The sequence below is a fragment of the Platalea leucorodia genome, assembly GCF_965183815.1.
Source record: "Platalea leucorodia genome assembly, chromosome: 11".
NCBI lineage: Eukaryota > Metazoa > Chordata > Aves > Pelecaniformes > Threskiornithidae > Platalea > Platalea leucorodia.
Genome location: NC_138833.1, coordinates 15,018,301 through 15,034,129, shown reverse-complemented (window position 1 = coordinate 15,034,129; position 15,829 = coordinate 15,018,301). Strand labels below are relative to the sequence as shown.

Below are 15,829 nucleotides of genomic sequence, written 5' to 3'. Positions count from 1 at the left end.
ACTATGTACTTGAAATTCCTCTCTGTGACTCAGATTTTTACCAAAAAAAAAAAAAGTTTCTACTCAAAGAGCTTTCGAGTCACTAGCAAATAGTCCAAATCTGGAGATCATTCATTAGCTCACTATGTCAAGTTCTAATGTTCATGGGAACAGCTTCATTTCACATCGGTGAGGGAAGGCAGATAACCTCACCACCAGCACTTCGTGTGCCTCCAACAAGAGTACGGCTTCAATACAATATGCAAAAAAGCAACCAGGGAATTATAAAGGGCTTTATCAGTACCTCGTGCTGCAAAGCTCTGGCAGAGTGCTTATTTTAAATAGCATTCCTCTGACTTCACGACACCTCCAGTAGGATTCAGCCCTCTCGAGCATATTAGCAAAAAGTGCCTGTTAAATCCTAGAGCAGAGAGGCAGGAAGGGAGCGAAGGCTGGTGGAAGCTGCATGGGCTTTTTTCCTTGCAGCCACTTAATTGAATCTGCAGCATCCAGCTTGTTGGTATTCCCCAGCACTCAGAATTTCAATTTGCTCCATGGATTTTTATACTGAGCACCCAGAAAAATTTGCATTTGTGCTGAATAGCTTTTAATCAACTATTCTCAAGTGCTAGTCCTTTTTATCTTTAAATCACTTCTAAATCTCCTCGCCTGAATCTCCCCTCGCCCTAAAATTTATTCTGTACATTTGCTTTCCTCCATTCAGTTTCCAGCATCCTTTACCACCATCTAATCATCTTAATCTTTAATACTCATCTCTACCTTTTAACCTTTTCAGTTTTCTTTTTAAAGCAATCTCTTGGTCTCTCTAGGGCTTGCTGTTTGTTTGTTGGTTTTTGTTTGTTTTGGTTTTTTTTTAATTAAGGTTTTCCCTAGCCTCTGTCTCAGCACAGAGCTGGAGGTGTCCCATGGAGAATCACTTGGCACCAAACTGCATATTACCTCTCAAAAGGTGACTCGAGGCCCTTAATTAAATCAGTAGTTTTTCTCTGAATAAAATTTATGTAATTTTAGAGAAATGAAGGCAACTTCACAAGTGTCACAAAAGCACTGAAGAGCTCAGCTCCCGATTCCTGTGATCACCCAGTAGCCAACATACCTAATTCTGAAAGAACCCAAATTTTTAGGGAATATTCCCAGCATTTTTTACTAGAGGAAAAGAAAACATTCATGGTTTTAATTTTCAGTCTAACAATGGCTCACAAGAAATCTGTTCAAATTACTTGGCCTTTTTTCCAGCAGCAATGTCATGCCAAAGTGGGACTTGGTTTCTTGCAGAATTGCAGTGGTTGCCAGGAAAGGCAACCAGCCTTGCAGAGAAACCCCGACCTAGGTGAAAAATCACAATATAGGCTTTTACATGCAACCAAATTAACCACGCTGTGGATCTGAAGTGCTCTGTGTGCAATTTCCACGCATACCTCCACGCTCTAAGGTCCAGGCTCAGACACCTGCTCCCAACCTAGCCAGCTCCAGGCTCGCTCCTCCTCCTCACTGCCTCCTGCTCTCACATAAACCCCTCAGCACATTTTACTGTCTGTGGTCACGAGGAAATGAAGCTGTAAGATATATTGCGCATAGGTGACGCTTTGCATATACATAAATTCACCCTCTCTTGAACCAGAGTTTCCACCTGATGCTCTTCTAGGCAGAAGCACTTAAAGAGTGTTCCAATAATGCTGAATTACTGCGGTTCAGCACTGAAATTTGAAGGTTTTCCAACACAGAAAACACTTGAATTAAACAGCAACAGGAATTCTTGATCTCTGCCAGTGAAGAAAGTATAAAAAACTACTCGCTCTCTATTTTTATGCAATATTTGTTTTACTTCACTTGAAATTACTTGGGTAACACATGGCATGTGCTATCCTTCCCTTCTACTGGGAAAACCATGGAGGTAGACACTTCATAGAATCATTTAGGTTGGAAAAAACCTTTAAGATCATCGTATCCAACCGTAAGATTGTTCGATTCCAATTCCTTTTTGATACAAGCCCTAGAAACCCAACTGAATCAAACTCTAAATATCCCTTCATTAGGAGACTGAGTAGGAGTCCATACGCAAAGCTGAGTGCAGCCACAGAGTTATCTAGAATCAGGTTCGATCCTTCCCAATAGTCAGATCACCAGTTTTACCATTAGCTCCAGTCAGAGTCAACGGCAAACAGCAGGCAGCTGTAAGTGCTGTGCCAGCTGCTTGTTTAGCTTGGCATTTTGCTATGCAAACACTGTCCATGCGTGTGCCCCGAGTGACACCCAGGCAAGGGACAGTCCTCCCCACAAGCACCCCTCAGGAAATTGCATTCCGAAATTTACAGCTTGACACAATTGTATTTTCGTCACATTTGACACATGAGAAATCTTCCAAATTACTGTGGAAGCAACAGAAGAGTTAAAAAAAAAAAAAAAAAAAAAAAAGACTAAGGGGGTGGGGGGAAGTGGTAGTGGTGTAGTAGTTTTAGTGCAACCATGATGGCCTAAGAACTAAAATGTGCACAGGATTTACAGGGAAAGGCAATATCTTTTATTAGACTAATATCATCTGGGGAAAAAAACAGGTAACTTTTCAGCATGCAAGCTTTCTAGGACTATGGAAGATTCAGCAATGCAGAGGCTCAGTAAATGTATCACTTTTTAACCATGACTTCATAATATCATGCCCCACTTTGCTGGCATTTCTCCAGTGTATTCAACACCCAAAATGAGCACTTTTGGAGAACTGCTGATAGAACAGTGAGAGCTAATATTAAATCCAACAAAATAAAAAAGCAAAAGTTTTCTTTAATGTTTCCTACATAGAGCTTTTCAATATTAAGTATGGTTTAAGCTCCCAAATTAACATACAATAAATATTATTAACCTGATTTACAAAGAAGAAAACAGAGGTGGACACAGCAAGTCCAGACTGCCATCGAATCACAACAAGCATGTGTCAGATGCAAACAGTACACAAAAATAGTTAAAATAAAACACAAACATCCCCTGACATACCAAAGTTTGCACAGGAACTCCAACCGGTAAATGCTAGCCAGATTCCCGTGTCTCTTCCCACATCCTTTACTTTGATTCTCCATCCTCCTCTGTCCTCTTCCTCTGCTTTCATTCCCCATCACAACTGCTAAGGCTACGCATCAAAAGAAGCTTCATTATCACCCCTCAGCTTCCCTGAAATCGCTGCAGTGAAGGTTTGCCAGTGCCGGGCTTTGAGCCGGCTGAGCAGATGCCACCCTAAAGAATAACGAGCTGCATCTCATTTCTCTGCCCTCAACAATATCAGCTTGCAACTCTGGATGCTTTAAAACTGAGACTGTTTCATGCTACCATTGTCTTCCTCCATGCCATGGAGTTTTAGGCTGAGCTATTCTGTTTTCAATGTGTAAACAGTTCCTTAAACCCCTTTCTTAATCACCTATCATACCCTTCTTCATGTTCAGGCAGAGCACAGACTCCTAAACAGTGCTTGATGCTGGCATGGTCCTCCAGCAAGGCAGACAGGATGGTTCATTATCTGTGGGCTTCGGTGACTGCAGTTCAACCAGCACACTCTAAATTATAAGGGGGAAAGAAATTAGAAAGAAGAATTCTGACTTTTTTTAAAGATGTTAACACTGCTGCTGAAATATCCTTCAGTTCCTTTGTTCACTAGTTGATACACAATATGAAGCTGTTTGGTTTTATAGGAGGTATTATGGCCATACACATCAAGACTGGCAACTGGAGAAGATTAATAGACTGGTCCTTAAATAAGATGAAACAGATAACAGCCACCAAATAAAACTGTTCACGGAGGCCCCAGTCATGACCGTTGTAAAAAACAAACTTTATGCAATTTTATATTAAAAACAAAAGGCCACATTACAGTTACTCCTGCACTCCCCAAATGGCCATTGCCTCAAATTGGAGCTGTAAAAACACCAGGAATGCTGGATAGGGATCACTTTAGATAACACCACTTTTTCCACTAGCTTCACCCATGGTACCTTTTCCCTCATTTCAGCTTTACCCACCATATCTGAAATCTGTTATCAGCCTATGCAGACTCCCAGCATCAGGGAAAGAGAGATTTGTTTTTGGCAAAGCAGACGCAGGTAATGGCACTGCTGAGGAGCTACAGTGGACATAAGTCACCTTTTGATTATTTCAAATTTAGTGCCTGCCGCGGTCCTCCAGTCCCACTTCCCTATGAACCTGTAGGGTCACCACTACAGCCATGAGGTCCTCAGCAAAGGCTTACTATTTCTTATATGTACTAGGTCTCAAATACTTTTTTTTTTTTCCTTACATGCATTTCTTCTTTGGGGACTTTTTGTGGGACTTATTTTAGGACCTTTGCTAATTTTGATTCTTTTTCTTGTGCTCAAACTTTCCACAGTCTCTTGTTATCAGCATTTAATTTCCAATGAAAGCCCAACTATATTATGAAGAGTTTCACAATTGACTCTTAGAGGGCCAAGATTTCCCTTCCATGAATTTCAGCAATGTGAGAAAAGGTCTTTTAAAGTGAAAATGGACGGAAAATACTCTTAAAGATCTTAGACATACTCCTACAAACTTCCTATCAGCAAAACTAGGAGCAGACCGTCTCATCTTCACATCCTCACATAAATCAATGGAGCTTCCATAATGTAACCTAAAGATGGATGCAATCTGTTTATAATGAATTAAGCTGTCAATCACATTTAAGAGGATTCAGCCTGAAAAGCCAGGTAAAATTGATCCTCCCCAAAAGTCAGCGGAGGGAGCTGAAAAAGCAGCATGGGAATAGCAAGGAATCGCTTTGGTATTCAGAGTCCTGGAGTATTCACTACAGAAAGAACTGTATCAGCTCTACTGAGAGCAAACAGATACCTCCATTATGTATAGCACTTAACTCTCTTCATAACATTTGAAACTCCTAATATATTTACACTGGACACTGAAAAGATCAGTATAGGCCAGACCTACACATCTAAGACCCCAGACTCCTCCCCAGAGGGATTAATTGCATGCCTCCCAACAGCTCTGAATCCACCTCGCTGCAGCCTATCAGCAGTGCTGCAAAGTTAAATCGGCAAATATTAATTGCCAGATGGGAAATCTGCCATTAGTTCACACTCAGATTTTTTCCAGCTGGAAAGATAGAGAGTGTTAAATGGAGCAGATTTCTTTGCAGTCTGCAAACCAGCCGACAGAGTGGGTTTGCCTGTTTTGCAAGCACTAAATGAGCAAAACATTCAACACTTTCTCAGAGATGTTTTGAAATGCTATTCTTTAGAACAAATTACTTCTGGAAGTAACAAAGCACCGAACTAACACATAGACAACAAATAAAGTACAGAGGAAATAAACCACCACCACCTGAGGCTGAATTCATATCTACTCGAGATTACTGCAGTGATACATTGCACAAGTTATTAGCCTGCTTGGGTTTTTTTTGCAAGTTTGTGATTTATTTACATTCAAGCATAGAAAATCTTCTGTCAACATGCAGAAGATTATCATTTTCCATAATTAGAAATAAACTTTTTGAGAACTGGAGGAAAGATATAAGAGAAGTTTGAAATGAAAGATGCCATTTAGGCCATGAAGTTGTAAGATTTTGGGACGATAGGGGTTGGAAGAGGCCTTGGCATTTAGACATTTAGTACAGGTCACACCAGGTTGCTCAGGGCTGTTCGCAGCCAGGTCTTGAAAGCCCCCAGAGACGGAGGTGGCACCTGGGCAGCCTGCCCCACCACTCGACCATCCTCATGGGAAAACTATCTCCTTACATTCAGGCTGAACCTCTCATTTCAGCTCTTCTCCTTGTTTCTTATTCTCTCCCATGCACCCCCGTGTTCTGTCCTCTATACTGTAGGTGCATTAATGGCATGAGATAATAAGTTATCCTCACTCTTTCAATGTGCATACACACTTGCACACGTATGCATACATGCACGTACACTCCAGCACACAGGCATATACATTTTGGAAGACTATATATAGGTTCATGGTATGAAATGTTGTTCTGAGTAACAGTGCAAGGCTCAAACCCAGCAGTGTGATTGTGTGTGTAACGGAGAGGAAAAAGGCAGGTGGTCTTCCACAGGGATTTCTTTCCGAATTCTGTACAAAAATATGATTTATTACAGGGCAAAAATTGATCTTGTGTGAGGAGGAAAATTACTGTCATGTATTTGCTTAAAAGAAAAAAATAAATATTTTAAGCAATGAGACCAAATTATTGAAAAAATTACTACTGACATTTCAGGAAACACTGGAAGAAGAAAGAGAATAGGACTGGAATACCAGACATGAATGTGCTTTTATAGCACCCCATCTCTCTACATAAAATTCTGTCAGAGCTTGTAAAATTAGAGCTTTAGTAGAAGTTGAACTGAATAAAAAAAAAAAGGTACAGGTACAGTGTATTTACATAATGGAAAGTTCAAGAATTTGGTCAGCTAAGTTGGATTGAAGTCATGCCAGAGCACAAACTAAATCTGACCAGCTGCAGTAGAAAGCTGCTATAAAAAGCTCAGCTTTTCTTGCTGGGCTGTATAAAAAACCCAATACACCTGGATAAAGGGAGGATGTCAGAACTAGAGAAAACAAGGAAAGAGCTTGGGCAAGCAACGTGGCTGCCTTCCTCTACCTTCCTCTAGCAGAGGCTTGGCTGATGCAGGGGAGCTTTAGGATTGCTGATCTCGCAGAAAAGAGCGGGGAGGGAAAGAAAGAAGGGAAAAAATTACTCCTAAATCCTGAAAATGGAAAAGTATAGCTCTAAACAGAAAGAATTTCTCTAGTGTATGTACACTGCTAGAGAAGTACATTGCTCTGATGTTTCTGGAGAAAGGAAGGAGATAATGGAAGAAAAACTGTATTGAGTGGTGTATGTGCAGCTTTTGCTGGCCAAAAATAAGAGAAAAAAAAAAAAAATGAGTGAAGAGACCAAGTGGGTATAAAAAGTCAAAAGGAAAGAAAAATTAATAGAAGTGGGAAAAAGGGGACTGCTGCTATGGGAAAGCAAAGTATAGTCCAAATCACTGCGCTAAAAGGATATAGCTGCCTTATCCGAGTCATTCATTCAAATTGGAACGTTTCCAGGCCAACTGCTCATTTTGGACATCTGTAGGACAATTGCCATTACGAACACAGATATCTTTCCGGTTTTCATGGGTATTGAGTGGTTTTGGGGAGGAACTTCTTTCTTCTCATCTTTGGCAAAGACCAAAAGCATTTTATCCTCATATATTTTGTTACCCAGTCAAAATCACCAACACTCAAATCAAATGACTACGGAAACCCACAAAACAGTGAAAATACATGAAACCAGAAAAAACCTGCCACATGGTAGAGAAGTCTTAAATAGAACATTTTCCTATGGGAAACTCAAACTAAGTTTCATACCAGTGGAGACACACAGATCAAGGAAAATTTGAACAGCTATGAGTAGGAGTGATGTTTCTCCTGAGACCTCTGGATATAGGACTTCTGCTTTACGGTATTTCCCTTTGGACTCTAAACTCCTAAGTGAAGTTTTCCACCTATTTATCATTTTCTTTGCCAACTGAGAAAAAGGGATGGCATTTGTATTTTTGTGTATGGCAGCACTGGGGAACTGTGCTGCACCAGAGGGTGCAGGATGAAGACTGGGAAGATCTCTCCTGCTGGGACCTCTCATTGCTTCACCCACATTTCCATGAGCTCCCACCTTAGATGTCGTGTCCATTCGCCAGCCCAGCCAGACCAAGCCTTGGGCATCGTGGCCAGCTCAGCCCAAAGTCTGCACACCAAGGACTGACACTGCCTGTGAAATCTTTCACAGACATAACGTTGATGCAATCTACCCACGTCTGCCAATACCAGAAAGCTGATGTCTGCACGTGGCCCACCCTCACCCAGCAGCTCTGTGTGATTTTTCCAGATTGCTCTCAGGGAGACGTGTATTAATTTCAAACAACGCCACAGGGAAGATCTGGATGTCTGAAAGCACACAAGTTTTTTTAACTTCTTGGACTCTCAAGGTTTCAAGAAGCCATTTCATTCTAGCCTGGGCAAAGGAGAAATCGGTCATTTGCCCAGAGTCAAATTCTCTTCTGCTCTTCATAATACTAATGCTAGTACAGAATGAAATGCTAGTGAGGTAGCACAAATCAAGCAATGCTTCTAGTCACATGTGAGTATTTGCTATACACCAGTATTTATAAAGCACTTCACGTGTGATGAATATGCTAAAAGACCTAAAACAACCTTTCCCAAAGTACACAAAAGAAAACAAGATCTTTGCTGTTTGCTTTGTTATCGGTTTACTGTGGATAGATCTAGCTCAAAGTGGAATCGGAGTATTTGATCTCTGTCATACTTTAAGGCCATCCAGTTTGTCACTGACAACTGGGTAAACTGGCAGAGCACACAGATGAAATCTGCGGTATCCCTCGCCTCTACTCAGGGACTTAAGTCTTAATTGAAGAAGTCAACTGGAACAAAAAACCCATGAAGCAGCCCACTCATCAGCCTAATTGTACTCAAATAATTAAACTATCTACTTGATAGAAAACAAATAGGAAGCACGTGCCTACTGACAGATGTACACCTACCATCCAGCTGAAACAATAAATTTTGCACCTTAGATTTTTCTCAAGTCAGTCTTACACTTCATGTTACATTTATAAAGTTGCTTATAAACCTGTAACTTAATTCTTACTACAAATTTTTCTTTAAAAGAAAACACTATTATTCTTGATTTACAAATAAAACACAAAGAAATTAAAAGATACACAGAAGGTTACTCAGGAACTGCATGGCAGAAACAAGGGCTGAAGCCAAATATTCCTACGGAGTCCCACTCTGTGGGATTATTCTCTCCTTAAGGTAAACTTTTTTCCTACATTTTATCGCTGCAGACAGCGGTGTGAAGTACTTTTTTATTTATTCATGCGGGAAGAAAAGTGAGTTTGTTTCTTTCTTCCCTTCCATAAAGCTGTTATTCTGCTGAAAAGCAGATTTAAGCAGTGCTCCATGGCAAGAGTTTAAGGGTTACTTTAAACTGGGACACAAAACTACTACTTTCTGACATCATTTCATGGTGTGTTCGGGAAAGTATTCAAGCGTGACATTGTATCATTAGGTATAATACGGCCATTGCAGAGGCACTGATTACTGCAATGAGAACTCATTTTCTTTAACACTATATGCGATAAGGAATGAATAAAAACCCAGGCCAGAAGCATCGTTGTAAAAAGGTAGGCTATGTACAAGAACGAAAAAACTGCCTGGAGACACTTTTTGGGCAGTCAGGAGAAGAAAACCTGCTGCATCAAGTGGGGTCAGGGGGCTGCTGAGCATCTCTGAAATTAAGATATGTATTTCCCTTTCTTTGGGAGGTTTCTCATGCTGCACTCCCATCTTCATCTTATTGAGGGATGGAGGCAGTTTCCAGCCAGATCCATGCCCTGATCCGACTCAATACCCTCAGGCAGAAACACTAGCACTAGGAGCAACGCCAAGCATCTTTTTCAGATGCTCCTTTTTAAAGTGACAAGCAAAAATCCCTCTTCACATTGACCTGCTCATGTGCTGTCCTCCAAATATGCCTTTAGGTGACCCCTTTCCATGACTAACTTCATACAAGTTCTATTGATCCTAGACCTAATTACCTGCTTTGCTAAATTTAGAGCATACCTGTGACACACTAACCCAGCTTCAGCTGGTGTTCACCGAGTCAATCCTCTGACCAGCTCCTCTGTCTCAACCACAACCAGACCTCCAAAATAAATGAGACTGTGCAATGCCGAGCAAAGCAGTGCCTAGACAGCTCTGGAAATTTTGGGCTGGTCTCCGTCTCCAGGCCTCCTCTGAGGCACAAGAATGGTAATGCTTTTCTACCTCCAAAGGGTATCACGAGAGTATTATATTCGTAAGACTCTTTGAATGGGATCCTGTTTCTTAAACAGGCTCTTCTAGCATCATGCATTCACATGTGTTAGTAAACGAGAACTTGTCATGGATAGCTCTGTATACAGCCAAGCTCCTCAGGGGCTCAACTGCCCAGTGAGCTGAAGATAAAGGAATTATTTTCCTATTTGATCATGTAAATGTCACTGGATATATTTGCAAGAACCCACTCAAATCTTTCTGTAGGTATATGGAGTCATATTTGACAATGAGTTTTCAAGATATACTCTAGCGAGGCCTTTATAAGACCTCTCATTAGAAGTAACATAATTTACGACGACTTCTACTCCCTGGCATTTTATCACATGCTCCTGCTACTGCAGCCTCACTTGATTTGTGACAGGACGGTACATGGCATACAAAATATTAATGGAAAAGACACAGGACTCCATCCCTTTGGTGATTTGGTGCAATGATGATAATGAAATTTGCTATTGAAGCAGTAAAAGAGCTGAAGATATATGCATCCTACTGGTAACCAGAACTGCCTTTAAAATTATTTAAATCTCTCTTCTGGCAGTACACTTCCCACTCCTCTTATTTCTTCTAAACAGCTCCTTTCCATTGCCATGTCATTTGCTTAAGTAGGTTTTTGTTTCTCATTTTTGAAACAAACTTTTTGTAATACCATATACTTTTTCTCAACATCTTTGTCTTGTTTGAAGCCTTACCAAATGAATTAGATTGTAAAAAGTTATTACACTGGAAGTTGTAAGTACTGAGCAGCACAACTACAGTGCACACAACGCATACAGTGATGTTAATTATTTACCAGTTCCCAGTTTGATTACATTTTGGGTGGTGATGACACTCAGGGGCTTAATAGCTGCATAAAACATTGTGTGTTATGTTCTACAGTGTCCTAGAATAAATCATCCTTGAAAAATTTATCTCTTAGAAATAAAACATACACCATTTGTCCATTTATCAAGATTATGGTAGAGATGAGTGATGAAAGTTCTACAGAAGTATTTATTTTTAATGACGCCTTACCTTTGAAGAAACAGTCCTTGCTGTGGATAATGTAGATTTTCTTCCTCTGCAGACAGGAGGCTCGATGTAGTTGACAGTGATTTTCATAAAATTTGCCATCAGATCCACACACGGGCATGTAGCTGGACTTGCAATCTTCTATGCATCTGCACTCGGGCTGGTTGGTGTCCTTGTTCACGACACACTTACTGCCCCGGCCGCAGTACTTCTTCTCACACGATGCATGCAGGCCATCCTGCCCATAAAGCACTGGGAAGAGCAGAAAACGTCAGCGTGAGCAATATTTGCCTAGCAGACCATACTCGTCTGATGTAGCAGCACAACAGTTACAGGTGCAGGAGCTACAAGGTTTCAGAGGGGAAAAAGCACCCTGCTTTGAATAGCGGCACAACTGCAGTTTGGAGAGAGTCTTCACATCTGTGCTCTCAGACCTCCAGCTCTCATTCATCACAACATTAAGCGTGTACTGAAAGGGTTTTACCGAAAAGTGATGGACATGGGCCCATTTGTTCTTTTACCCCTTTGTGAAACTATATCCTAGAATAAAATCCTGAGACAGTATTTCAGTGCCCAAAGTTTGGCTATGAGTTACATTCAGAAAGCAATTCTGAAAACCTATGCTCCTCCAGCCACAAAAACCACGAGGAGCTTCATTTCAGGCAGCAGAGTGCCCTACATGATGGCACTTCAGTTCTGTACCAGAGTCCACATTCAGAGTCTAACTTCCACCCTGTGAGCCCGAAGCAAGGCTAAAATTCACATGGGTTTCAATGAAAGCTCAGACAGACAATCGCTGAGAGCTTTTGCAAAAATAACCCCCAAGAAAGACTCATCACTGAAGTCAAGGGAATATTATGGGAAGATGCTTCTTGCTGTAAATGTGATCATCAGTATCTATCCCTACACTCTGAATAGTGACATACAATGAAAAATAACTTTCTACTACTTTTAAGAATTCATTGGATATAATGTTCTGAGCATTACTGTACTATCTGCTATTTGATACTATTAAAAGGCTAAGGAACTTGCCCTTGTGCTATAACATTTTCTGCTTGTGAAGTTTCCTTGCTTAAAGGCTTACAACAGGACATTATTATAATTCATTCAGGACAGGGTACTTCCAAACAAGCCACTACTCAGAGCAATAATTAGCATTATACTCAATGAAGAGAGTTTCAGGAAATTAGACTATTCTATGCTAATTAGAGTACACAAAGTCAAGAATTACAAAGGGATGCTGCAAAAGGCATAATTAAAGCAGGAATAAACATTTCATAATGCAGAGTCCACTGCCAGCCTTGCGCAGCCTTCCAACAGCAGCAGCCTCCGGCTGCACCCCCGCCAGTGACTCGGGCTGGACCAGCAAGGCAGTTTTGAAGCAAATCCCTGTTGTCTACATTTACCACATGTAGGTTTGGCTCTCGGCAAAGTTTTGGTTTGTGGTAGCTTTCAGAGAAAGCTCAAGTGGAAGCACTGCTCCAAACGTGCTCCAGCATCCAACAGGAGGAATCCTGCAGCGACTGCAGCACCACAACATCCTCCAAAATGCACCCAAGGCTCTGCCCTTTAAAGATTTTTCAAGTAGCAAAACTGTTCAGCTTAAGACAGCAGACCGGATCTCATCCAAAGACACACATCCCCCCCGCTCCCCATCACACGTAACGGAGATGCGAGGAGCAGGAGCACTAGCTACCTCAATCTATTGACCCCTTTTCATCATGCTAAATTCCTTGCTAACGTCAACATAGCCCCTGCCTGCCCAGCATTTTATGCCAATATGAAATGCCCCAGTATTGAAGCTACATTTCATCTACTAGTGATCAAGGGGTTAAAGCGTGTACACAAAGAGAAGCAAAAGTTTCTACAAAACCCCATTTTTCTTGGTCCCTGTTAAGCCTTTGTTTTTATCACTGTAAATCAGAAAGGGAAAAAAATCTGTTATTGGAGGATTAACTATTTGACTCAATAACTCATTAAAATTCCTCCAACTTGGCAAGCTAAGAAATATTGACTTTTCCTGACTTGTAATAAACTAGAAGGTCAAAGCATCTCTGAGCAGTGCAAAAAGTACAGTCCCTGGAAGAAGTATCTGAATATTCTTTATTTACTTCACTAATTGTTCCAGAGTTTCTGCAAATGTCCTCAGGAATGCGTATTTTGTGACCTCCGTGAGACCTCGCTGCCAAGGCCATCTGCATTTATGGTGTCTCCTGTAGATCAGAGCAGCACGAAGGATCAGGGCTGGAGGAAGCCCTTGTCAAGCATCCTCCTCCTCTTCCTCTCAGTGGCAGGACCTGAACAGGCAGCACTTGGCTCATCCATCGCAACATGCCTCGAAAGACATGTTTTGGAGACTGCTGTTGATGCTAAAGATATTTAAAAATCAAGATTCAGGAGCCATTATTGTCTATATAAATGTAATTCAGATACAACTACAGCAAAGCCCTTTCTGTGCTGTCTTGATCACTAAAAATTGATCTCTCAGAGCTAGCACCAGCCAAGGACCGCACCACGCATCTCACTGAAGGTTATTTCTGCCTCCTCATTCACAGTGGGCTGCTCTGATTTAATGCATCAGGTCACATCTGGGCAGGCCACAGCTGCACCCTGTCACAACAACTACCGCAGGCACCAGCAACAGCAAAATCCCTCTTGGAGCCTCAAGTATTTTTAGTATTTTGATTTTTAATATAAACTTACCATTACTGAAGACAAACACTATTCCTATTGCAATGGAAAGTTTAAGTTTTTTAATGATACATCAAAGATTTGGTTAAGCACCAGCTTATAAGAAAAGACAAAATACTTTGGCTTTTCTATGTCCACCCCGGTTACTATGGAGAAACTGCAGAAAGCCTGTCTACGTTTATGCCTCATTCATTTTGTTCACAGTTTGGTTTATTCTGTGTTCCCAGATAGAGAATTCCTGTTTAAACACACCTAAGTTAGGTAAGGGGGTAGGCAGGATGCCCCACAAACAGCCAGAAAGGCAAGATTTGCGTATTCGGGAATCCTGATGTGCTTCTACTAGTCCAAGTCCTCCGAAATCTGTGTGTCTGCAAATAGCATGTGAACATGGGATGTCTTTGCCAGATTCTGATACTGTCGATAGCAGCTCTTTAATTCAATTATTATTTACATAATCCTTTGAAGAACTAAAGCTCCCCACAAGCACACACAGCCATCCAGATGGATGCTCCACCCAGAAAGGACCCTAACAGGACGCAAAACAGAAGGGAGCCAGTGGAAATCGAGAGGAAACAAGGTATTTGACTGTAAAAGCACTGTTGTCTTTATCCAGGTAATTAATTAATCCAGAGCAGCATCATGGAAAGGGACTTTCCTTAACTGCATCAAGGTGCCTGCTCCAGTTGATCCCATGGGCAGCATCCGAGCTGGGAAGGACACCGGCGTGTAGCTCAGCGGCATGAAATGTGCCTGCCATCACTATTTTTTTGTCACATTATTAAAAGTGACTGAATTCCCCACTCTTACAAGGATTATTAAAAACAGAAATGGGAAAGGTAATCAAGCGAAACTACCAACTAACTGCTCACAGTATTTACGAGCCCCACTGTACTGCATGGAAAAAGGCATAATTTATTTAATTTATTAGTTGCAAAGAAAGTCATTTACTTGGGTTAAAAATTGATCATCTTGCAAAACAAGCCACTTTTCAACACTAATTAAGTTTACCCAACATGGCTAGAGTCTGAGTTGTTATGTTGTATTAAAGCCAGCAGGATGGAGAGAGGAAGCCCATTCGCGTACACCCATGAAACACTTGACTTCTCAAATAGGTTTCTGGCTGACCCTGAGAAATGGGGAATTCTAGTGGAAAACCAACAAAAGCTTGGTGCAGGCAGTAAAATTACTGAGTTCAGGAATTTCATAAGGCTGTTTAGCAGGCTGCCTTCATCTCAAAGCAAAACTTGAATAAGAAAATGAAGATGTTATTGCCACATTGGAGAATATGCATCTTCTGGCTGCTCATTAATTCATACAGACAGAGACCTCATCTACATTTTACATGCCACTAAATATGTTACAGATCAGACTAAGGCTCACAGACAATTTTTCTACTCCCAAATACAACCCTACTTGTTACTTCAGCAAAAAGAGTTCAAGGGAAGGTTGGGTTCTTGACAAGCATTGACTTCAATTAAGACCAACCAGACAAACCCATCACACATACAGCAAAACCAGAAAACGAACAGCTCTATCATATCGCTACTCATAAAAAGTTGCTTATACACTGCAGAAATGTAAATTACTACATTTACATGTAAAAAACCAGTTTGCCTTCAAGCAACAGTGAGCTCCTGCAGGCAGCTGGATATCCAGTTTTATTGCCGAAGGAAAAAGTTTAGACATTACATCAGGACTGAAGCCAAAACTGGAAACTTTAATTACGGGGCGCTGGAGACTGGTATAACTGAAACTGGAAGCTTCAACCTCAAGTCATTCAAAGGTAATGCTGCACCCTTGCTAATGTTGTAACAAAATAAAAATAAAATCAAATCCTCTATAACATGATAAAAATATTCAGTCTCTACACTTTGTTACTTCCATTAGGTAAACCAGTGAGGTAACAGGTCATGAGCTATTCCTCCAGCATCTTAACATCAGTTTTCCAACATTTTTACTTTCCCACATTAAATAACCTTCTATGGTCTAAAATGTCACACCTGTAAGCACTATTTACTGTTGAAAAATATACATTGCCAGTACACGCAGATACACATAATGCATACACACATAGGTGTATGTGTTCGAGTACGTATTTACGTAGATCTGTTCACATACGCAGACACATATGTGTATAAGATCACCTAGACACTTCCCATCCACTTGACTTGGCACAACTTCACTTTTGCTGATGATACGAAGTCAGACGCTGCAGCACGGTGCCTTAAACCTAAAT

General features: G+C 41.0%; 1 protein-coding gene across 1 annotated transcript in view; it reads right to left on the bottom strand.

The window, feature by feature from the left end:
• FSTL4 (follistatin like 4) overlaps positions 1-15,829 on the bottom strand; it is a gene marked incomplete at both ends in the record, with an annotated part of 237,664 nt that overhangs the window by 151,501 nt on the left and 70,334 nt on the right. The window contains 1 exon segment of the mRNA XM_082323870.1: positions 10,906-11,154. Coding sequence (XP_082179996.1) covers positions 10,906-11,154 — 249 coding nt within the window.